This window comes from Neolamprologus multifasciatus, chromosome 4 (assembly GCF_963576455.1).
Source record: "Neolamprologus multifasciatus chromosome 4, fNeoMul1.2, whole genome shotgun sequence".
In the NCBI taxonomy this organism is placed as follows: domain Eukaryota; kingdom Metazoa; phylum Chordata; class Actinopteri; order Cichliformes; family Cichlidae; genus Neolamprologus; species Neolamprologus multifasciatus.
Window position 1 is genome coordinate 463,841 of NC_140442.1, and position 23,669 is coordinate 487,509.

Sequence of the window (23,669 nt, forward strand, 5' to 3'; positions counted from 1 at the left end):
TTTTGGTCATTTTGAGTCATGACGGAGGATCGAAGCCTCTGATGAGCTGGATCCAGCTCATTGATGCTGTAACCACGGCAACAGAGAGGGGCACTTTCACCACAGCAGACTGAAAACACCAATAACTGCACAATCACTGATGGCAACACACATTTACTTACTTTAACCCTTTACTGTTGATTCTGTTCATCTGGATGCTTCCAGTGGGAGAAACGTTTCATCAGGTGACTCCTTCAGTCTCAGCTGACTGCAGGTTTCCAGCCTTAAACAGTGATGACTGAAACAGCTCACTGAATGAAGTTTATGATCAATATCCAAATTGTCTTCACCTCTGATCATTTTGGGATTTCCTTACCTGGATGCCTGAGCATGCATCAGCACATCAATGCACTTTGTTTGCATCAAGGTAATAACAGGTAAGACCTCGGGGAGGAAGGAAACACTGAAGCTGGTTCAGAGGAAGAGTCGAAGGAACAGCAGCTGTTGGTGAAGCTGCTCTGCTGCTCAGATCTGTGTGAAGCAGCGCGCCGTCAGCCCAGAAACACAGCTGGGGTGGAGGAGCAGCTGGAAGTTCTCGCTGTAATCTCGGACTTCTTTGTGCAGGAGCGTTTTCAGGGACGAAGGTCCTTTAAAAATATGGCTGTGTCCCAATTCAGGGTCTGCCGCCTTAAAGGCCGCATTTTAAGGCCGATTACGTCACAGCGACGCGACGAAGGCTGTCCCAATCCAAAGGCTGCTCGAAATGCGGCCCTCAAATGCGTCCTTCATTTCTCTGAACTTTAAGGATGTGGCGGTGTAGACTTCGTGGCCCAACATATCCCAGAATGCATAGCGCGGCGGTGGGTGTGGATAATTTTGCCGAAAAAAAACGGCGGATGAGGGGCGCCCGAAGAGTAAACTTTAAGTACTGAATATTATGTCACTTATTTATGTGCAAATGTTTAATAACGAAGAACATTAAAACATTACTGTTGGCCACATGTCGGCAAAGTCATGTGACATTAGTGACGTTTGTACTAACTTGGTTTTAAAGCCTTTACTTTAAAATATACGCCGTTCAATAGCTGAGCTTAATCAGAGAATGATCAAAGCTCATGTAGAAACAAACAAATGAACAAAAGATGTTCTCCTTCATTTCTGTCAAACAAAGCTGTATGAAACGTTTCCAGCTGTTAGTATCATGGTTGCTAGGCAACCTGGGCAGCGCAACGGAGGCTAGACCGTCCCATTTCACAAGCCTCGCACTTCCGGCCTTAGCGGTCTTTAAGTACGCGGCCCTCGAGGATCGTTAAGGCTGCAGACCCTGAATTGGGATACAGCCTGTGCTTTTATAAATCCATCAGCTCTGCCTGAGCTTGTTTTCTCTCATCTTCCCTCTCTGAGCCTGTTCCTGTGAAAAGGGAGTTTTTCCTTCCTACTTTCACTGATTGGCAGCAATCATCCGACCGCTCGGTCTCCTAACACTGCATCATCTTTCAGTTCTATATAAAGCACCTCGAGGGGCTGTTATGAATTAATAAAACACCAAACACACACATGTACGTTTACTTCTGTCACTTCCAGACTTTTTACTGTGCAAAAGTCTCGAGTCTCCCTCACGTTTTCATATTTTGCAGTGATTTTGTGAACCATGTTTATGAAATACAGAATATCAGTGAGGAACAGTTTGAATCACACGAACGAGCTGGTGATATAATAATTCATCAGTTTATCAAAGAACAGCACTGACGAGCAGCTGAAACACGATGCGTCACAGACGGCTGCAGACTCACTGTTGGACCTCCTCGGAGCCTCATGATGCTTGAAAGGTTCAAAGGTCAGAGTTCAGCGTCTTAACAAAAACATTGGTCTGAAAACAGTCAGGGCCAAGGACTGGACTGAAGGCCTTCAGAAGCTAAAGTATTGGTCAAACAATCACCGAGTCGGCGCTTTGCAAACAAAAAGACGAGCTGAGGCTCAAGACTTTTGCACAGCAGACTCAGGGTTCAGGATTGTCTTTGGAAGTAATAATAATAATGGATTGGGTTTAAACAGCGCTTTTCAAGGCACCCAAAGCACTTTACAATGCCTCTATTCATTCACTCTCACATTCACACACAGGTGGAGGCTACAGGTGTAGGTGGCGAGGCTGCCATATCACGCCATCGGCCCCTCTGACCAACACCAGAGGGGCCGATTTCTGGAAGAACCTGTGTACAGATCAAAGGAGAGCCTTGGTCCCGCCCACACTGTTTTATTAACAGGTGACAAGCACAGATTACTGCCCCCCACCCCACAGACATGTCAGCACACCTGCAGGTGCAGGTTGACCCCCACGTTCACCGTTTGACATCATGGAAGTGCCCGCGGGGCACTCGCATCCCAGCTCCAGTGTCCCAGTGTTCCCAGTGTCTGGATGCACTCGAGTCCAGTTCATCTGAACGCTTGTTCCAGTGCAGCTCGGGGAAGCTGTAGTTCAGCAGTTGTCACAGTCGTCGTCCTGTTTCTTCTTCTTTTCTTATTTTTTGGTAATGACGCCCCGACAGTCGGAGCGGTGGTCGCCTCCAGGATCCCGGCCGTCATACTGAGCGCGCCGCCTCGCACACGGCGTGTTACAGGTGCATGAAGGAAACACTCGCTTTGTGCTGTTCGTACTCCGATATTCAAACTGAGCTGCGAACACCGCCCGACCCCTCCACCCCTCCACCCCACACTAATGAAGTCGTTTCTGTCCGTTTCTCTGTAACTTTGAACGATTGTTTTGTGCGGTGGTTGGTCAGGTGTGCGAGTGGGCGGGGTTTGATCTCATTGGGACGTGTTATAGGTGAATGAGTTTCTGCCTTCAACGTCCAAGTCTGCGCAGATCTGAGCGAGCTGAAGGAAGAAAACGACCGTCCACGATCACCTGTCGCTCTCTGAAGGGTCAGCTGACTCCCTGCGGCGCGAGGCCGTGGAGAAAACGCTGCTGCGGGAACTAAAGGACGGCGAAGCACCACGAGCTCAATGATAAAACCCCGAAGCGGACCTCGGCTCATACTCAGGAAATATTTCAGTGACATTCACAGCGCGCTCCTCTTCCTGGAGCTCCACGCCTACATTCAGACTCCGCCTTTCCTCGCCTGCAGTGCAAAAATCGTACCAAAGGTTTCAGCGTACGCGAGATCGACGAGCGGGGAGCGGTTTGCGAGGACTCGTCTTCAGGATCGGGCCAAACTCACAAAAGTCGCTCAGTGCAAATATGAAAGTAAACAACTTTACACGGCGGTGCAGCAGACGGCTGACGTCTCCGAGCCAATCAGACGAGAGCTGCTCACGCTTCAGCAGCAGCGCAAACGTCACAAGGACGCCATCTTCAGAAATGTCTCCCACATTCAGACGTTTGAGGATCACAGACTGATCCCAGCTCACAGCTGTCGCTCTGCATGTTAGAGCCGATCAAATATCTTTATGATCGATCAGGCGACGAATCAAAGCTGCTTAAATTTAGCTTTAAAAGGTTCAATCATACGGAGCCCCGCAGGGGACATGGGAGAGAAAGATTAAGACGGACTTTAGTGAGATCTCACAAAAGTTGAATTCCAACAATGGCGGCAGCTACTTAGTTGTAATTTTACTCTTTCTGGGTCACAAAATACACTTTTAAGATATTTTGAGGTGTGACTGTCGTTGTGTAAACGTCACCTGCTCGGTTTACAAGACATCACATATTTGCAAAAGTGCGCCGACGTTTTCAGAGATCTGACACCCACTAGCTCGAAGCTATCGGGAGGTGGAGACCTACTACAGCTGGGAGGAACACCGCTTTCCCGGCACATCGTGCCTCGACCTCCCGGTCGGCTTCGAGCTGGCGGCCTCCGAAGAATGTGGCTAAAATTTTTGCGAGATCCAGCAAAAGTCAGTCTTCATTTTTTTTCTCCCATGTCCCCCGTGGGGCGCCGTACAATCATTTGTTCTCACTCACAACAGACCTCTCTGTATTGAATCATATCTGTTATTAACCTCTGTCTCTCTTCCACAGCATGTCTTTATCCTGTCTTCCTTCTCTCACCCCAACCAATCACAGCAGATGGCCCCGCCCCTCCCTGAGCCTGGTTCTGCTGGAGGTTTCTTCCTGTTAAAAGGGAGTTTTTCCTTCCCACTGTCACCAAAGTGCTTGCTCATAGGGGGTCATATGATTGCTGGGTTTTTCTCTGTATCTATGAAGCGCCTTGAGACGACTTTTGTTGTGATTTGGCGCTATATAAATAAAATTGAATTGAAATTTGTTTATTTCTTTGATGTTTTATTCATTTAAAGACCTTTTCGTGCATTCGACCCTCTCACGCTGCGCCGAGCTCTGAGCTGGGATAAATCTGTACCGCCTTCTGCTCTCGGGATCAGAGACCCTCTCGTATCGTCAGAGGACCCCGGAGGCGACCGACACTTTCTCAGCTCCTTTCTCTTTTACTGATTTTAGCTAACATCGCCGTCTGGCTGCTCAGCGATGACATCAAAAGAGAGGCGGAGTCTCCACATCCCCAGCCCCTCCCCTGTCGACTCCCCGCGAGCCGATCGGAGAGCTCAAAGGAGGGTGGATCATCTGAAACCCGCCCGGATACGGGACTGAGCGGAGGGAGCCTATTGGCTGAAGTCTGAGAGTTCAGCTTGATTTTTGAACATCCTTCAGTGTTCGAGTCCGAGAAACAAAGAAAAGGAAAGAACTGCAGAGAGAGAAGAAGAGACGCCGTCATCACTACAGCGCACTCATCTGTGTTAGCTTAGCATCAACAGTCGAACACAGAAAAACCTAATCATGAATGTAATCTCATTACTTCTGTCTGTAACACAGGAAATCAGTTGTTTAAGGTGAAAATAGAAAATAAAAAACTAAAAGAAACAAACATGCTAACAGAGCATCTCCGTCCTGTTTATTTATGAATAAACTGACACTTTTCTTTTATTGCTGTGATTTCATCAAGTTGCTCTGAAACAGCTAAAAAATAAATAAAAGCTTTGATCTGAGCGTGTCTGCAGATCTGTGTCTGAAACGTGAAGATGACTCACGCCGGCTTTGGGCTCCGGTGCTACGTTTGTGACTCGACCCCCGGCTGGCCGCCGCCCTCCGTCCCCCGCTCCTTCTGCTCCTTGTCCTCCTTCAGCATGGGGCTGATCTCCTCTTCGGGGTCGTAGTAATAAAACTTCCTCAGGTAGGCGATCAGAGGCCTGAGGGGAACAGGACAGATGTTAGCGGCTCGCTTACGCTCTCCGACGTTCAGACGCATTTTTACAACATGGACCTCGATGCAGACACGCACCGACTGATTTATTTAATAACAGCAATTCAGCAGATGACAGGACGCCGCTCTGGATTGTCTCCGTCGCAGCGACGGGGTTAGATCACCCTCGATCTGTTACTCATACCGGAGTAACGGTATGAGTAAGACAGTATGTCAGAAGCTAGCTTCTTGTCATGTTCTGACAAGAAGCTGACAAGAAGCTAAAGCTAGCTTCTTGTCAGCCTGATACAGAAGCTAAAGGAAGCTAGGAAGCTAGCTTCCTTTAGCTTCTTGTCAGAACATGACAAGAAGCTAAAGGAAGCTAGCTTCAGCTTCTTGTCATGTTCTGACAAGAAGCTGAAGCTAGCTTCCTTTAGCTTCTTGTCAGAACATGACAAGAAGCTAAAGGAAGCTAGCTTCAGCTTCTTGTCATGTTCTGACAAGAAGCTGACAAGAAGCTAGCTTCAGCTTCTTGTCAGCTTCTTGTCATGTTCTGACAAGAAGCTAGCTTCAGCTTCTTGTCATGTTCTGACAAGAAGCTAGCTTCAGCTTCTTGTCATGTTCTGACAAGAAGCTAGCTTCAGCTTCTTGTCATGTTCTGACAAGAAGCTGACAAGAAGCTAGCTTCAGCTTCTTGTCAGCTTCTTGTCAGAACATGACAAGAAGCTAGCTTCAGCTTCTTGTCATGTTCTGACAAGAAGCTAGCTTCTGACATACCGTTACTCCGGTATGAGTAAGACGGTATGTCAGAAGCTAGCTTCTTGTCATGTTCTGGTGTGTGAGGGGAGCTTTGTGCTCGCTAACAGCAGGTCACCGTGAGAGCGCATGAAACGGGCTGTAACGAGTCACAGGTGAGACTCTACCTGCAGCTGCTTACATCACATGATCAAACATGTGAGACTGACATGAAGGATCAAATAAACAAAAGCTGCACAACGAAACTAAACCAAATGATGCTTTAAAGAAAAACCCGCCGCTGGTCTCAGTCACGCTGCAGCGCTTCATGCGTTTTGTTTTGGGTTAAGTTATTTCAACATTGTTTCAAATCCTTGCCCGGCGTCCTCGAGGACCGCAGGATCTCGTGTCATGAAAACGTCCACGGGACAGATAAACGTCAGCTTTGCGTCTCTGAGGTCAGGAGGACCGTGTCTGACGTGGGCGCGCTCGGGTACGTACGTGGGCAGCGGCAGCTCCTGGATGTGGTCGATCCGGACCAGCTGTCGGATGCAGAAGCGACAGAGATGCTGCAGAGACTTCACACTGCTGAACCTGGAGACCGGGTACAGGAGCTGGACGGGGGTCGGCGGCAGACCTGAACACACGAGACACCAAACTCAAAACGGAGCATCGCTGACAGCACGAAACATGGGCGCAGCTTCAGGGTTGGAAAAACATGGAGGTCACACTAGTGTGGCTGTGACCACGAGGCTCCCTGACCGAGCGGCTGCAGCCACGTGTTTGTGGTGCGTCCGAGGTCACGTGCTTGTGCAGCCACAGATATCATGGAGCTGATTGGATGCTGGTACCTGGGACTCGCGAGCGCAGGAAGTACAGGAACTTTCCGTTCTTGGAGTGCATGATGGCTCGCTCGATGAACTCCACCACCGAGTGACAGCGGTCCTCAAACTTCGGGTGACACCACAGGCTGAACGTCCCTGCAGGACGAGAAACCGTGAGACGGGGACGCAGGCTCACGGCGAGGCGCGGCGCTGCACAGGTGTGTGCATACCTCTGTAGTGCTCCATGCGTGTGTGGTGTGTGATTCCCTGCGACCTGAAGCTCAGACTCAGGATGTAGCGCGGGTCTGAGCTGTCCCGCACCAGAAACGAGCCGTCCGGTTTCCCCTTCAGCTTCATCTCGGCGTCCTCCCAGTTCATCGGCCCCCAGTACCAGCCGCACTGAAAGCAGATGCACAGGTTAGCTCCGCCCACTCGCACAGCAGGCTACAAAAGCAGGCAATAGTAGCTCCACCTTCTCCAGCTCTCTGAGGCTGGTGGCGAAGTTGCCGGCATCGGGTCGACTGAGCGGGCAGCGAGGGGCGAGCCGGGGGTGCGGGTGCTGCCCGTCGGGCCGCAGGGGGACGGGTCGAGGTAAACCTCGCAGGAAGGTGTCTGAAGGACATTTGGGGGGGCGTGAGTTTAAAATGTACATAAACAAATACAGAACAAAGATCAGAACGTAAAAACAAAACTGTCACAATCGATATTTGAAGTTTAATTATTGAAAAGCAAATAAATCACATAAATGTAAATAAATCACATAAATGTAAATAAATCACATAAATGTAAATAAATCACATAAATGTAAATAAATCACGAGTCAAAGCTGAAAATAAACCTGAACAGGAAACGCATCAACAAATAAACACATGCCATTAATGAGTTCTGTCTCTGTGTGTGTGTGTGTGTGTGTGTGCGCACGCTACCGTTGAGGCTCAGGCTGTGCTGGATGGTGTTGAGGGAGGGGGGCAGGGCCATCGGTCGGGGGGGCAGCGACTGCATGGAGGCCCCGGCGCTGCGCTCCATGAAGGGGCCGTGCTGCTGAGGAGGACCCCCAAAATCATCTGCAAAAAAACATTTAAAATAATAAAAGTGAAACTTGATACAAAGTAACAATTCTAAAACAGAACAACTGCCTCTGATTGGTCCTCAGGACTGACATCCTTCAATGAGACGATTAAAACAATTCCACGAAAACCCGTGAGAGCAGAAACTCACCTCACGGCGCGCACACACACACACACACTCTCACACACACACACACAGAGAAGGAGGAAGTGCAAACAGGAAGCAGAAAGAAGGAGGAAGTACCAAGCAGACTGAGGCTCCGTCTGGGAGGGGGAGGAGGAGTGGGGGGGTGGAGAGAGTTCCCCCCCCTCCGAGAAATATCCACATCGACCAGAGAGACCGTCTCACCTGGACACAGGTGTAAGCAAAGAGAGGGAGGGGTTAGAGGAGCGAGGGAAAGATTAGTGAGCAGAGTGATCAGCTGACCTGATGAGTCATGTGATCAGACAGAAGCAGAGCTGAGAGGAGAGGTCCAGGGGGCGTGTCAGGAGCAAAACAGGAAAAAAGTTTCGTTTTTCAGAATAAAACATAAATAATAATCGAGTCCCCGGGCCGCATGTTTGACACCGTGAAGCAGAGGGGTCTCTGACCCGGCCTGACTGTGACCGCGGTCAGGTCTGCACAGACCCACACCGCCCCGCCCCCAGCCCCTGGCTCCACCCACACACACACTGGAGCACCCCACAAGTTTGGGAGGCCCAAAACTGTCAAATTCAGAAATAAATTAAATATGAAAATTATTTTCTTAAAAACATACCTGGTGTATTTAATGTGACATTTCTGATCAGAGGCAGGTCACATGACACCTGAGTTTTACCTGCCCTCTGCTCACCTGGTCTCGCACATTAAAGAGCGGCTGCAGAGCACGCGTGAATGAGCTGCTGACAACAGTCACACAAACTCAGGTACAAACATCTCACCTGTTCACCTCTCACACTCACAGCTGTGTGGACTCACCGGTGAAAGCCGGGGTGAAGGGCACCGGAGAGAAGGCACTGTGAGGTCTGGATACCTGCAGCCTGAAGACACAAACAACACCATCAGCACCATCAGCTTCATCCTGACTGCAGAGCGAGGCACCAAGGTTGTAACGCTGCAACATGTTCGTATCCACGGGAACGATCTTCAGTGAGAATCAGCAACCAGCCGACTCCACTCAGAATAAACATTTCAGGACACTTTGATGCTTTAAAGCACAGGTGTTGAACTCCAGGCCTCGAGGGCCGGTGTCCTGCAGGTTTAGGATCTCACCCTGGGTCAACACACCTGAATCACATGATCAGTTCATTACCAGCCTCTGGAGAACTTTACAGCATGCTGAGGAGGTCGTTTAGTCATTTAAAGCAGCTGTGTTGGATCAAGAACATCTAAAAGGACACCGGCCCTCGAGACCTGGAGTTCGACACCCTGCGTTAAAGTTTGTTCACATCTAAAGTGACCTCGTCAAACACCAGCATGACACAAAAACACGCCCTGCACCTGCCGACAGGCACCGCCGCTCGCTGTGGTCTGAGTCTGTGGACAGCGACTGCTTTGTTTCACACTACGGTCAGTATGACTGTGGGGGTGAAAGGTCACGTGTACACCGTCACACTGACTGCAGGTGAGCAGGTGAGTTGTGTCAACACAAACTGCTGCTGCTCGAGGAAGCATCCTGAGGAGAGTTTCACTTCCTGTGTGCCGACAGGTAAAGTCACACACCTGCCCAGGTGCTTTCAGTATCCATGGTTACAACAATACACCCCACTAATCTGTCACATGATCAGAGGCACTTTCACTGTGAGCTGCACAGGAAACGAAACATGAAGTCAGAAAATCCCCCGCTTCGAGGAAACAGGAAGTGAGTCACCGATTCGCTCTGATCTGTTCTGTGATGTCAGAGAAACTAAGCAGCTGATTAATCAATACTACCTGATCAGTTTGGACCTCACCTGCCGTCCTGGTCTGGGTTGCTGCAGGTGGACCCCCACACGTCCAACAGGCTGCCCCCCGACGACGTGGACGACGCTAGGGACGGCCTCTTGTCCAGCAGCCCCCCCGAGCCGCCACTCGAGCTCTTGGTCCTGAATAGCTTGCTGAGCCGGACCTTCAGCGACCCCCCCTTCCTCGACTTCCCCCGGGGCATCTTCTCCCCCTCCCTTCCTCTTGCACCCCCTTCCCCCTCCAGGACCACCAGAGGGGAGGCTGACCGACCCGCTCCCCCAGAAGCCACACCCAGTTTGGGGGTAGCGGCACGGCTCTGGGGCTGGGAGCGCGACTGGTGCTGATGCTGTGGGCGAGGGTCAGAGGATGGGAGGGGGTCGGGGAGCGCCGCAGCAGCCTGGGAGAGTGGCAGGCGGACAGGCAGGTACGGGCAGGGGGTGGCGGTGCTGCCGATGAGGGGCTGGGGGTCCATGCAGGAGGGGAGGGACACGGTGGCGCCGAGAACGGCAAGTGAGGAGCGGCAGCTCTGATCTGTGCACACCCCCGCCTCCTCTGCCAGTCTGTGCACCTGCCGCATCAGCCCGCTGAGAGTCCCACTGGAGAACACAGTCCCCGCCCCCCCAGGCGTCCCTGCACCCACCACCCGCTCTGTTTTCTCTGTGTCCTCCCCCTCCGCATCCCCGGACTCTGCCGCGAGTCCCCCCACCTCCTCTGACCCCAGACCCTCCAGGACCAGCAGGGCGTCGCTCGTCTCGCTGGGGTCCTCGCCAGGCCCGATGCCCCCGGACCCCGAGGCCAGGACGCCATGGCAGGAACAGCGAGGAAGCGAGAGCACCAGTTCCTGCCCGCCACTTCCTTCCCTCACCTCGCCCGGGTGTACTGGCCTCTGGGCCGGAGCCAGGACCGGGTCTTGACACCTGGGGGGGCAGGTCTTCCTGGGCTCCAGCAGCCCCGCCCGCAGGGCTTGGTCCAGCAGGCCCGGGGGCCACTTAGCCAGCCGGTCTGTCAGCAGGTGGTGTGTGTGGCACAGGACTGACCCGGACTCCGAGTCCAGAGCCGGGACGCCCCGCTGGGGGGCCTGGGAGCCCAGCCTCAGGACCGGGTGCCATTGCAACAGCTGCTGCGGCTGCAGGTTTTCCTGCGCAGGGGGGTTGTGGTCCTTTCCTCCCCCGGGACCAGCTGTCGCGCTGCCAGGACCCGTGCCCGGCACCGGGTCCAGCTGCTGTCTCTGTCGCTCTGCCTCCTCCTGCAGGAAGCCAGGGGGCGGCTGCTCCAGCCCGCACTCCAGGATCCGGTCTCCGGACCGCAGCAAGTTCTGGAGCACCATTAGCTGCGCTCCGTGCCCCGCAGAGCCGTGCCCGCGCGGCACCGGGAAGTCCACAAAGTTCTCGGACGGAGGGGGCGACAACGGCGCCTCGGAGCCTGACGGGGCGTGCGTCAGCCCCAGCCCGCCGCTCAGCTCTCCTTTCCCGGGCAGCGGGGAGCTGTAATGCGGGGAAGCCGAGCCGAGGCCTGCCGAAGGGCCGCCAGAGTCCACATCGAACCCGCCGCCGCGGCGGCCCAGCACGGCTTTGACGGGGCCGAACCCGCCGCCCCCGGACATCAGGTCGTCGGGGTCGTCCAGCCTGTCGTACTCCGCGGCGGACACGAGCCGCATGAGCACGAAGTCCGGAGACATTTCTTGCTGCGCGTCATTCATGGCGGCGGCTAACGTTAGCTGCGCGGCTAGTCGCTCCGCTCTTACATAACAGCTGCGGGGCTAACGGCTAGCTGCTAGCTGCTGCCGCATCTCCCGGCAGAGCTACCCGGGCCGCCGGCAGCGCACAGCCGCGGACATGTGAAGTCCGGTCCGGTTTGTGACGGCGAAGGCTCCGCTGGACGACGTCAGAACATGAAGGAACGAGAGAAACGAGCCCGGTGCCGCCGCTCCGTGACGTTAGCTGTTAGCCTCCTAAAGACTCCTCATCCTCCGGTCAGACAACACGGCGGGAGGCGGGGCTGCGCACGCAGGATCGATCACCGATCATAGCTAAACGATTAACGGAGGGAACCGAACACCTGCCGGGATCTGACAGCCTCATGATGATGATGACGATTGTTGTCGTTTATTGAGGGAAAATGAAGATTTATGGAAAAATAATAATTCGCTTTTAGTGGATCACTTTAAAATTTTAATGTTGCGAACAGTAGTAAAGTTTTATTTCATTTAATTATTATGCAGTAATATACAGGTATTATTTTAATTATTGTTTTTCAGTTGGTTGGATTTTTTTTAATGATTTCTTTTATTGTTTCTGTTTTTTATATTTCTTCTTTGAGTTTATAAAATATTATTAATATACTTTACTTATCTGTGTTGTGTCTGTGTGTTTTAATCAATGACTGGTTTCTACAGTCATTGGTTTTAATTCATCCACTCATACAGTTCCTTTTTTATTTTGGTGTGACGCGTACTCTCTGGGCTGTTTCCGGCTCGTGCAGCTTTTCCAGGGGAGTGTTTGAACTTTATTTAAAAAGTCGCTGCGAGCAGGGTTCGAACCTGCGCGGGGAGACCCCATTGGATTTCAAGTCCAACGCCTTAACCTCTCGGCCATCGCAGCAGCCGGAGAGCAAGCGAGTTGACCAGGAAACTGAAGCTAATGAGTGACGTCAGAGGCCTCTCCAACAGTCAATAACTTGTTTGTGAAACGCAGACAGAGGCTGACGAGTCGATAACTGAGGTCCGATGACCACGTAAAGAAAAACAAAAAGTGAATCATTGATTCTCGAGGTCACAAAGGTGGTTCATCAGAAACAACCTACGGACCAATCAGATCAATGGAAAACATCATCATTCCCGAAAATCCCTCTGAGGTCTGAAGGAGAAAGTCAGGTTCTCAAAGTAAGGCCCGTGAGTGGTCATCATTGAATTATTAGTGTATGGCTCATCGACAGGAGGTGGCGCTGCTGCTCTCACCTGTGCTCGTAGCAGGAACACCTGAGCTGAGCTACAGCGGAGATCAGGGAAACTCAACAGGTGAGCCTCTAGAGCCCACAGGCGCTGCTTAGCGAGCGAAACAGAAAACCTTTCCATTATTGTGCGTTTCTCATTTTTCAGCTGTTTCCACAGCAACAGAGAGCTGGTTTATCATTTCTATTGTGTGTAAACGCAGGGCAGGGCAGGGTGTTCAACATGTGGCCCGGGGTCCAGTCCGGTGCTCAGTGACAGCCAAAACCAGGTTTTTTAACCCTGCTGTGCAAGGACGCGCTGCAGGAAACGCTGAACCATCCAGAACACATTTAGAAAGATTTAAAGGATATTCCGTAATGCTGAGCGCATAACGAGCCGCTCACCGTGGAGGCGACACGTGAAGCACGCCGAGCCAGCCCGTCACCCCCTACCTGCAGATTCTTATGAATAACCCGTTTCCACACACACAGGCCCGACGAGCTTTACAACAGCTTTTCATGTCGATTTTATAGCCTTTAGCAGCACGTCTGAGCACCGCTGGGACCTGAATCCTCAGTGTTGTACTTTAATGTTTTAAACTAAAGTCGCAGCTCACCTGTACTCAGGTAAAATCAGGAGTTTTGTGAATGCAGTCTGGTGCAGAGGAAGAGCGTTTGTGTTTTGAGGCAAAGCAGATAAAATAAAACACTCATGAGGTCACGTGACACCACACACTGCTTCACCCATCGCATCAGGATTTGACTTGGTTGAGCCCCGATGAAGAGCAGTGACAGGCTTTTATTTTGTCAGACTCCAGCAGGAAGCAGTAGCGGCGTGAAGAAGCAGCAGACGGTCAGTACAATATAGACTTTATTAGTTCACTAAAGTTGAATATGAAAGAAAAAGCAGATCGGCTTCAAATGATTCACAATTCAGAAATAAAAGTTTCAGGTTCATGTCAACACAGGAAGTGCTTCCTGCCTACAGCTGCCGCACCTCTACAAAATAAAAGCCTCCGAGGCCAGAGCCACTTGGCTTTCAGTGACCATATTTACCAACTGAAAGCAAAGCTCTCCGGCCGTAGAGGCGGCACTGAGCGCGCTCTGCAGCGTTTAAGCTTCGTGTCATTGTTGGGTTTTTTGTTGTTTTTCTTAAAACCGTCCCAACAGGAAGTCACCCGGTAGCGAGGAGCGACCGCCTTACTGCTACTGAACAAGCCATAAAGTGAGTTCCAAAAAACAAAAATCATGGTTCTTTGTAGCGTCGAGTAAACAAACCAACAGTGGGAGGCAGCCAGAGCTCAGCGTCCAATCAGCAGAGTCCAAACGTTTGAGTCCAGGAGTCCGAGAAGAAGAGCGAAAGCACAGAAGAGCTCGGGGAATGTTTTGTATCACTTTAACTTTATTTTCATCATAGCAATGGAAAAATAGAACCTCATACAAACGTCTTCAATCATCTGAAATCTTAACAAGCAAAAAGGTGAGTGACCCGTTCCCAAAGCAGGCGCGGCGGCGAGGAAACCCGAGGCAGCTCGCGGCACTCGCTCACGCCCGGGCTAAACTATTCCCATTTGGCACTCGCTCCTCTCAGCATCGTTTCGGCTTTTATTTTGAAGGAATTTAGTGCTGCCGTTGTTTGGAGGAGACCGAGCGGGCGGAGGCATCCGTCCCTCACAGCTCCGCCGCCATGTTTAGTGCTCAGAAGAAGAAACGTAAGAGCAACAAAAATCCAGTTTTCCACAGAAGAAGTAGTCCACGCAGTCACTCGATCAGCTGATTCCACACAGTTCCCCTCCTCCCCCTCCCCCTGAGCAGGGGGGGTGGCGGCGGCAGGTCGGTGACATCATCACGATGTCATAGGAGAGCCCAGCTACAGCGAAAGAGGCGGATCGCGGGCAGAGGCGGGGGAGGAGTGGAAGGAGAGGGGGTTTCTTAAAGGGGGAGGAGTCACAGTCCAGTCCACAGGCCATCCAAGAGGGGAGGGGGAGGGGGCGGGGTCATCGCCTGCAGGAACTGAAGGTGGTGTGATGTCATCATCTCTCGCTCGCTCACACGTCTCTCTCTCGCGCTCACACACAGACACTCATCTCTTCTTCTGCTGCTTCGAGCGAAACGCCGACAAACACAGAAGATTTAATCCAGCGGCCGATTTGTCCTCAGTGATGTCATCCGAAGTCTCATCTCGCCCTGACACGACACCCGCCATCTGCAGGAGACACAGAGAGAGGGGGGAGGGTTAGAGAGGAAGTGAAGCAGAGAAGCCACGGGAAGCATCGCAGCGTGCCTCCACCCTCACCAGGCCTGGCTCTTCAGCTTGCGGAGCTCCTTGGTGGCCCAGGTGGCGAGCGTCTTGGTCTTGGTGGTTTTGGAGCGCCGGCCTTCCGTCAGCAGGTCGTTGATGAGCGGGCGAACCTCCACCAGCTTCATCACATCTTTGCCAAATGCTGTGCACAGGTCACTACGGGACACACACATCAAACAAACTGAGGCTTTTAATGTGAAAAGAATCTGAGCTGGACACTGGAGCATCGCCAGGGTAACCGTGCTGGTCTCAGAGGATGCGGTTTGTTTTCCATCACGCCATCAGCGTGGTGCATGATTTCTCTTCACCGACCACAACGCCTTAGACTTTGAACCATGTGACCCTCACTGATCAGCTGTGGTGCAGACCACAGGAAGTTTAGCTCCTTCAAAATAAAACCATAAAAGCTGCTCTGTGATATCTGATCTGAGCATGAAGTGTTCTGGGGTAAAGGAACCCTCTGATTGGCTGTGACCTCCTGATAAGATCTCCATGTTGGACCAACATGGTCGAGCTTCAGCTCCGCCCCCTGCTTACCCGATGAGTCCGGCAGCGTTGGCCACCACGCCGTCAGAGTGGTCCTCGTCTTCGGCGATGTGGTGGATGAAGGAGAGGATGAACTCCACCCGAGGCTGCACCAGCATTACGTCGGCTGCAGGGGTGGAGAGGAGACGAGGGTGAGAGAGCAAGTAAAGCAAACAGGAAGTTGTTTTATTTGTCGGGTCCCGCAAAACCAGGAAGCTGTGAGTTCGGCGGCAGCCTGAAGCTTCCTGGGTGAAAAGGACCCACGTCTGTCTGCGACGTCACTAAAGCCTCCTGCTGACTGCAAGCAGGAAGAGGAACTGACGTCGCTGGAGCTGTGGTCATGTGATCACAGCGATAACCATTAGCCCCAGACGCCCGAGGACAGACTGTCCGTGTGTGTGCGTCCTTACGGTGGACGTTCTCCTGGTCTCCCTTCAGGCCCTGGATGATGCCGGTGTAAGCCTCCAGGCAGCCCTCCCTCAGCTCGTTCAGGTAGTCCACCATGTCGTAGTCCGTCTGAAACACAGGTTCAGGTGTGTCAGGTGAACTCGGACAGACAGGAAGTAAATCTGTGAGGTCAGAGGTCTCAGATACACGTGGTTGGTTTTACATCACGGTCAGCGTGGTGCATGAGCTTTCATCACAGACGTCTGAATCTAAGCTGAGCGTTTCTAACCCGAAATTCAAGATTCAGTGTTTGTTCAGACATCTGTGAGGGGGCGGGGCTTTACCTTGTCCACCTGAGCCTGCGATGCCTGCTGCAGGGTGTCCAGGACGATGTCCAGGTACTTCTTGAACTCGCCCCCGATGGCCAAAGCGATGTCGCCAAACGCAGAGAGGATCTGAGGCTTCACCGACCGGTGCACATTCTCGTTCTGTAAACAGAGCAACGTTTAACATCTGCACACCTGAGAGGGTCAGACAGGTGAGGGTCAGACAGGTGAGGGTCAGACAGGTGAGGGTCAGACAGGTGAGGGTCAGACAGGTGAGCAGCACTGCAGCTGTTAAATGTCCATCAGGTGATCGAACAGAACCAGAGGAAGGTGAAGTCTGGGATCAATAGGCCATTAATAATCAATAATCCACACCTGTGGACAGGTGCTGCTCGGCACACCTGGATCATCATGTGACTGTGGGTCAGAATATCTGGACCCTGTGAGGGGCCGACTGGAGCTAATGTGTGGGGTCAAAGGTGAATTTCTACAGCTTCACTGATACCAGAGCAGCCAGCTAACGGCGCTGTGGCCCACACAGGAAGTGCTCCAGCCACTGAGCATGTGCAGAAAAACTAGAGGAAGTGATGAGAGAGGAAGTCTCAGACAAACGTGGTTTTCACGTCACGGTCAGTGTGGTGCAATAACAGCAGACACAGACGAAGGAGCTCCGCCCCCTCCTCACCCCGAGGTTCTCCAGCAGCAGCTGCATGATCTCGTCACAGTACGGCAGGATGTTGGACATCAGCGCTCTGCACAGGTCGCACACGAGACCCACGGCCGCCAGACACACCTGCAGCAACACGTCAATGACATCATCATTGAACGTGTAACATTAGTAATAAAATAACATCAACACTGTGATGACATCAGAGCTGAAACTCCTCCTCCGCGACTGTGAAACAGGAAGTGGTGATCAGCTGTGAGTCCTACCTGATACTCTGCGTAGTTCTTCAGTCCGATGGCGAGGAACGGCTTAAAGGCCTCCATGTATTTCTGGAAGTCGCTGCCCAGAACTGCAGGAGAAACATGCAGAGTGAGACACGCCCCTGAACACAAAACGTCACTGCCCTCGCTGTGTAGTTACTCAAGTAACTGCGGCGTACCTTCGACGAGCGTGGACACGGCCATCAGCGCGTCCTCCTGCACGCCTCCGGAGCCGGCGGTGCTCTGAAACATCCTCAGCAGGGACGCCATCACCACGTCTGAGATCTGCAGGGCATCCTGATGCTGCACTTTACGCAGGACGTTCTGCACACACACAGGAAACGCTCAGAACCGCCATAATAAGAGCACGAGCACAGAAAGGCTCAGGCGTCTCACCTGCAGAGTGGCGCACAGCAGCGACTGCAGGTCGTTGAACTGGATGCGATCTGAGGTGCTCTGGATGTGAGACTGAAGACAGGAAGTTAAGAGACGTGAAGCCAGTGCCTTTTCAAATTAAAAGCTGCCTGGTCTGCTCAAAATTGACTTCCTGTTTTTAGTTTATTGTGCTTTTTCTCTTGAATGACTTTGAGATCCGCTCACAGCGGCATTGATATCGCTCCGCCCCTAAGACGGCGCCCTCACCTCCATTTGCAGGACCTGCTGCAGCCGCTCCATGATGACCAGCGTGGTTTTCTGCACGGCGGGGTAGCAGTCCTTGGCGCTGTTCTTCACGATCTCCATCAGAGCCTCGTACGCCGCAGAGCGCAGGTTGTTCTGGTGACCATCGGGCCTGAGAGACGGGAACAGACCAATCAGAGACGAGTACGCAGAGCGCATTCAGCTGTCGAGCCCCGCCCACAAACATCGACACCATCAACCTCTGTGATGACATCATCATTTAAGCGCTTAACTCGACCTTTTAAAGTGAAACAGCAGCTGTGACACGATCGGCGGGCCGACAGGAAGCGTCTGCAGCTCTTTATGCGCTCTGAAACCAGGAAGTGGTCGCAGCGCCATCAGGCTGCGGTCGTCACTTCAGAGGCACAGACTGACTGGCGACACGTGACATCGTCATACCTGTCTGTGGTCTCCAGAAGCTTCTGCACGATGATCTCGAAGGACGAGGACAGGCAGTAGGTGTTCGGCTCCTCCTGGTCCTCGGCGGCGTCCGTGGCTTCGTACGCCGCCTCTGCGAGAGACGAAAAGGCCTGAGGGAGGAGACGACAGGTTTAGGTTTACACCGAAGAAGAACGAGGTGACCTCGGGTGTTGAGTTTGTGGCGATGACATCACCGATCGCAGACGGAGCGACTTTATTCAAACTGATTTTAAATGTCGTGTTCGTTCGACAGCGCTCTCTCGAAGGCCACGTGACGCCCAGCGTGGAGCGGCCACTCACCCAGCAGACGTTGGAGGCCACTCTAGGCTCCGCCCCCAGGCCCTCGATCAGGCACTGCAGCAGGGGGGCCAGGTAGACCTCGTTGATGGCAGCTTCGGGCAGCAGCTCGCAGATCCTGCCCACCGTCCACGCCGTGGTGTCCCTCACCACCACGCTGGGGTCCTTCATCAGCTCGATCAGGGTGGGCATCGCCTGCAGGAGGAGGGGGCGGAGTTTAGCACACAGAGGGATTCGCGCGACAGAGACTGGGCGAGCCGCTCGAGCGTCTCACCTGTATGACGAGCGGCTTGAGCTGGTTCAGCTCGGGTCCCTCCAAGATGGAGCCGAAGGCCATGACGGAGGCGTCGCGGTAACGCCAGTCGGGATGTTTGATGTTCTCTTTGATGAAGGGCAGCACGTGGGGAACCACGTCGTCCTCGCAACAGGTGGCGAGCAGCATCAGGCACACGCCGGCCGCCTTACACGGGTTCCAGTCGTCGTCGTCATCATTCTCGTCCTGCAGGAAGAGGAGAAGGCGGAGCTAAACAGGTGGACTCAAAGCCACAGACAGGTAAACGGGCTGAGGCGCCGACAGGTGAGCTACCTGCTTGGTGAGGGTCTGGGTGAGGATGGGGACCAGGTACTGCAGCGCACCTTTGGCGTAGAACTTACTGGTGTGCTCGGGGGGGCGTCCCTGCTCCGAGGCCTGCGATTGGACAGAAAGAGAGCGAACCGTGAGCAAACAGGAAGTAAACAAAACAACTTCCTGTTGGTTAAAGGAAGCGTCACGCTGACCTCTGAGGCCTCGATGGCCAGATCCATCTCCTCGTCACAGACGTTGGACCAGAACTCGATGCCCTGCAGCGCCACCTCATCAATGTCGCTCTTCATCGCCTCGATGGTGATCTGAAACAGGAAGTGACGAGAGTAGCAGCGCCGCTGAGACGACGCCGACTGACTGTCGGGTTTAAATAAAGGTTTGTGGCGTCTTACCGCGAACAGGGCGGGGCCCATGTACGTCTCCATGTACTGATAATACAGAGACATGATCTTCACCAGGTTCTGCAGCGCCGCCACGCGCACCTGAAACAGCAGAGCAGCAGGTGAGTGCATGCGAGGGGTCAAAGGTCACGGGCATCACGCTGGCGTTACTCACTCTGGTGTCGGGACACTGCGTGGCTTCACAGACGACCTGCATGATGAAGTGTCGCTCCGTCTGAAACAGGAAGTGCACATTTGTCAGCGTGAAAACCTGCAAATAAAGTTACATTAAAAGGGGGAGGAGTCAGGAGGAAGCGACGTACGTCCTTGTCGAAGTTGGCTTTAGTGAACTCGAGCGAGTTGAGCAGCGCGTTGGTGGCGGCCAGCTTCACGTTGTTGCTGGGCTCCTCCTTCCTCATGCCCTGGATGATGGCGGTCAGGATCTGGTTGGCGTTCTCCTGCAGCTGCTCCGGGTCCTGCGGGAAACAGCTGGGTGAGCGAACACTTGGGTAACAACAGGTGGCGTGCTTTGACGTGCTCGCCGTGACTCACGATGTCCTGGCAGATGTAGCCGATGGCCTCCAGCGTGGACTCCTTCATGTGTTCCGTGCTCGACGGGTCGGTGACGTTGGCGACGAGCTGCGGGATCAGCTCGGGCCACTGGTTCACGGGAATCTCGGCGCAGGCGATGCCGGCGACGCACTGCGAGGCCGAGCTGGGCCGGTACGTCTCCGTGCCCAGAGTCTGTAGAACCTGCCGGAGACACGGGAACCGTTAGACAGGCGGAGGCGGTGGCGGACGGCGAGCGGGGTTTGCTCGGCCCTTACGTAGTTCTTGATCTCGCGGCGAGCGTTGATGTCGATGGCCAGCCATCTCTGCTGGTACTGCGCCTTGACATCGGGGTCTTTGGATGTCAGCGAGTTCTTCACCTGCAGACCGGCAGCAACTCGAGCCACCTGAGTGTTCCCCGGGTTCGCCAACACTTTGGACAACTCCACCAGGAATGTGGGCTGAAGGAGGAGGAGCAAAGGTCACATGATGAGCGTCACTGATTACGTCAAACATCTGGGTGGAGTTACGGTGAAACAGTGAGAGTGATTCTGTCTGCACAGGTGAGGCACACCTGACCCCGTCGCTCTGCTTCAGGCTGGAGGACGGCGAGCTACAACTAACGTCAGACCAGAGAAGAAAGCAGACCGAAGATATTTTTGGACTAAAGTACTTTTCCCCTCACACCCTGACGAGACGCAGCGTGCTCCTCCTGCCAGAAGGTGGCAGTAGCACACGCAGACAGAGGCAAACAGCAAAGAACTGCCAACTACGTTTCTCTGTCTGCAGGACGCCATCAGCATCACGCCTCCTGCAGGTGTCCAGGTGCCCTCGATCAGCTCCAACCAGAACTTTTATTCTTCTCTAAACAGACAACTGTTTCTCTGCAGTGAGCAGACCACCACAGCACCTGTGTGTGTGTGTGTGTGTGTGTGTGCAGATATTCTTTAGCATGCAGAAACCACGATCCAGCAGAAACATCTGGATTTGAACAGTCAGTTTTAAATATCAGATCAGTGGACTTTCTGGCGACGATGGCGGCGTCTGGCAGGAGTTATGGTCGGGTTACACGCTGCCGAGTTTACGGTTTTATTGTCAACACACTGTAAAGCGAAGGGGCGGGGCTTCATTTATAACTGCGAGATAAACGGCGACTGTTCTTACCTTTGTCTCTAACACCGAGATCATTTGACCACAGAGTCTGATTTTTATCTTCCTGACACAGCAAAAACTACAAAATAAACTACAGAAAGTCATCTTTGATTTTATTGGTTCCCGCCGACGATGACATCACCTCACGCAGCTGACGATCACATGGCGTGTCTGTGTGCATAAACAGGAAGAAACATTTCCTCAGGTGAACCTGCTGCTCAGGATGGCTCACCTGGTCTCCCAGTGACACGTGACAACAGCGCCCACATGGTCACAAACTACACCGCCACAGCCCCATGGCGGCTTTACTGCAAACCCCACCGGCCCTACCCCGACTCCCCCACCACCTGCACCTTTTAGTTGGAGTTCTACATGCCAGTCACCACATCTGTCAACACATTTAAACATTTCCCTGAGTAACAAGTAAGCCACGTAACCGCAACACCCTGACTCATCAAGCCCCGCCCTCACTGCAGAATATCAGGCAAACCTGAGCACACAGTCAAGACGAGCGACCCGTGGAGACGGCCTCCAACCCTCACAGAAACCCTGGAACAGCTGTGACCCTCACACTGATGTTTCACAGAGACCCACCTGCTCGCACCTGCCGGACACACCTGGTCACAGAAAGCTGCAGTCATGTGACCAGCAGAGACAGCCCCTTTACAGAGATATACTCGCTCAACATACACATTTATACTCGCTATGAACCACTTCCTGTTCTGGTTGAAGTTAGCATCTGTACTTAAATAGTATGTGAGGGCAAGGTCAAAGGTCAGGACCACATAAAGGGTATGTAGAAATGTGGGAGCATCACCTTCGCCCTCTGATGAAGACCTTGAAGTGGCTGAAGCATGCAGACCCTGGCACGGTCATATCAGGAGCCAATGGAGGCTGTGACACATATGTGAAGAGTGTGTGTGCGTGTGTGCCAGTGCAGAGGGCGGAAGGGGAGGAGGAAGGAGGAAAAGCCGGCGGGATCCAGCAGTCCTCGGTCCCTGTCCGCTCCTCTCCTGCAGCAGCCTGAGCTCCAGCTGCTTCTCCCTCCATACTCACCAGGTTCTCTATGGCCGCCTGCTCCAGAAACTTCTGCGCCGCCTCCAGCTCATTCCGGTCTGCGGACAGAGGAGAGAGGAGGGGGCTGGTTAGCGGACGGGCTAACGCACGGTGGTTAAACGTGTTCACCGGACGTTCACACACAAGCACCCGGCCCCGGGGTGGATGTCCCGCACTAATGATTCACCTCAGAGTCAGAAAGTTTAACTCCCGCCCCGGTGAGAGCCATCGGTGGTACCGAGAAGCACACCGACCCTGCAACATGCGCGCTAGCCACCTGCACTGTGCTAGCAGGCTAACGCTAGCCGACACGTTTCCAGAGACACGCATGAAGTTTTATGTGCAAACAGCGGAGCCGCTAAAACTGCGCCAACTGCGCTTAAAGCAGCGGAGCAGAGGTCAACTCACAACCAGGGCGCTCGCTTGTGCCCGCAGCGACTCTAAAGCGGCGTTACCCAGGAGAACACACCGAGAAAGCGGCCGACAGTTTGAATGGCCCGAGCTAGCGAAGAAGCTAACGGCTAACCCGGGCATGGGCAGGGTCGCGGCTTCTGATCGGGGACACACAGCCGGCATTACGGCCTATGTGGGCCCGAATCCGCGTGATGGCGATATGACAGCGTCTTCTAGTTTCCCGTCGACAGGCTAAAGGGTTACCAATGCCAGTAAAGTGTGCTTAAACGCCCGGTAGAGTGCTAAGTCACCAGCGGCGTCAGGCCGTAACGCTAACGGGTTAGCACAGTGAGCTAGCATGGTTTCCCTCCTCCCTGCTTCCAACTTTCCCCGGTGCTCCGGGCAGCCCGCCGTCTCGCAAACACCGCACCCCCCGGCCCGGGGTTCGGCATCGGGCCCGGGCCGCCGGCTGTGTGCGCTGCGTGGTGCAGGGACTCACCCGGAGAGACGGTTTTTTCGAGAATCGTGATGAGCTCCATTCCTTCCCCGGCTGCCTCTCTTCAGTCCGACACTTTCGGTTGCCGCGCAGCGCCCACAGCGGATTATATTTCTTCCACGGAGCTCGGTCGTTGTCAGGCACAGGACGGGTTCAGTCGGTGATACGGGTGGCGGAGGTTCCCCGGTCTTCGTTCGGCGTATTTTCACTCGGATGTTGCGGGAAATGTTGACAGCGTCGGCGCAGAGTCACGTCTCGTCGCTTCACCGCCGCCCGTTCGCATCCTGTGCTACAGGGAGGGAAAGGGCTGCGCGCTTCTCTCCCGCGGAGGGATATCACGCAGTGACGCCAAAAACGTGCTGCCTTCAAGGACCGCCGGACACCATATCATCCTGTCTCAGTACGCTGAGATTTCATTTAATTTAATTTTTGTTTCACACATGGTGCAACAGTAATTAATTTCCTACACACAAACCTTCCTTTCAATTAAAACAACACTGCATCCATGCATGAAAATGAGCAGGAGTTGATGACTGAAAATATAGA

General features: G+C 53.3%; 2 protein-coding genes and 2 non-coding genes across 7 annotated transcripts; all 4 read right to left on the bottom strand.

The window, feature by feature from the left end:
• Nucleotides 1–2,217: 2,217 nt before the first annotated feature.
• Nucleotides 2,218–11,771, bottom strand: LOC146519339 (uncharacterized). Of its 4 annotated transcripts, none has more exons than XR_014873647.1 (11): nt 9,733–11,771; nt 8,759–8,820; nt 8,045–8,149; nt 7,660–7,797; nt 7,206–7,345; nt 6,964–7,132; nt 6,761–6,889; nt 6,411–6,546; nt 5,023–5,181; nt 2,941–4,679; nt 2,218–2,783 (listed from the first exon to the last, which is right to left on the bottom strand). XR_014873647.1 is itself a non-coding variant. In XM_085156448.1 (10 exons), exons 1-9 carry the CDS (start codon nt 11,421–11,423, stop codon nt 5,043–5,045), a joined length of 2,709 nt encoding a protein of 902 aa, XP_085012574.1. In that variant the 5' UTR covers nt 11,424–11,771; the 3' UTR covers nt 2,218–4,679; nt 5,023–5,042. The 4 variants fall into 4 exon arrangements, 2 of the variants coding, with proteins under 2 accessions (XP_085012574.1, XP_085012575.1); XR_014873646.1 differs by having other exon boundaries at nt 2,218–2,672; nt 2,727–4,679; XM_085156448.1 differs by having other exon boundaries at nt 2,218–4,679.
• A 471-nt stretch (nt 11,772–12,242) lies between these two features.
• Nucleotides 12,243–12,324, bottom strand: trnas-uga (transfer RNA serine (anticodon UGA)). Its single transcript has one exon. It is a non-coding gene; the product is annotated as a tRNA-Ser (tRNA).
• A 1,186-nt stretch (nt 12,325–13,510) lies between these two features.
• On the bottom strand, nt 13,511–23,451 carry kpnb1 (karyopherin (importin) beta 1). Its single transcript, XM_085156450.1, has 22 exons — nt 23,127–23,451; nt 22,235–22,293; nt 20,305–20,487; nt 20,030–20,230; nt 19,801–19,953; nt 19,653–19,712; nt 19,490–19,579; nt 19,292–19,402; nt 19,101–19,202; nt 18,789–19,013; nt 18,518–18,709; nt 18,197–18,327; nt 17,762–17,909; nt 17,516–17,587; nt 17,299–17,443; nt 17,126–17,208; nt 16,878–16,985; nt 16,211–16,354; nt 15,890–15,995; nt 15,492–15,606; nt 14,949–15,110; nt 13,511–14,858 (listed from the first exon to the last, which is right to left on the bottom strand). Coding segments are annotated over exons 1-22 (2,631 nt in total). The 5' UTR covers nt 23,167–23,451; the 3' UTR covers nt 13,511–14,857.
• Nucleotides 15,668–15,805, bottom strand: LOC146519342 (small nucleolar RNA SNORA79). The gene has a single exon (XR_014873950.1). It is a non-coding gene; the product is annotated as a small nucleolar RNA SNORA79 (small nucleolar RNA).
• Nucleotides 23,452–23,669: the final 218 nt, after the last annotated feature.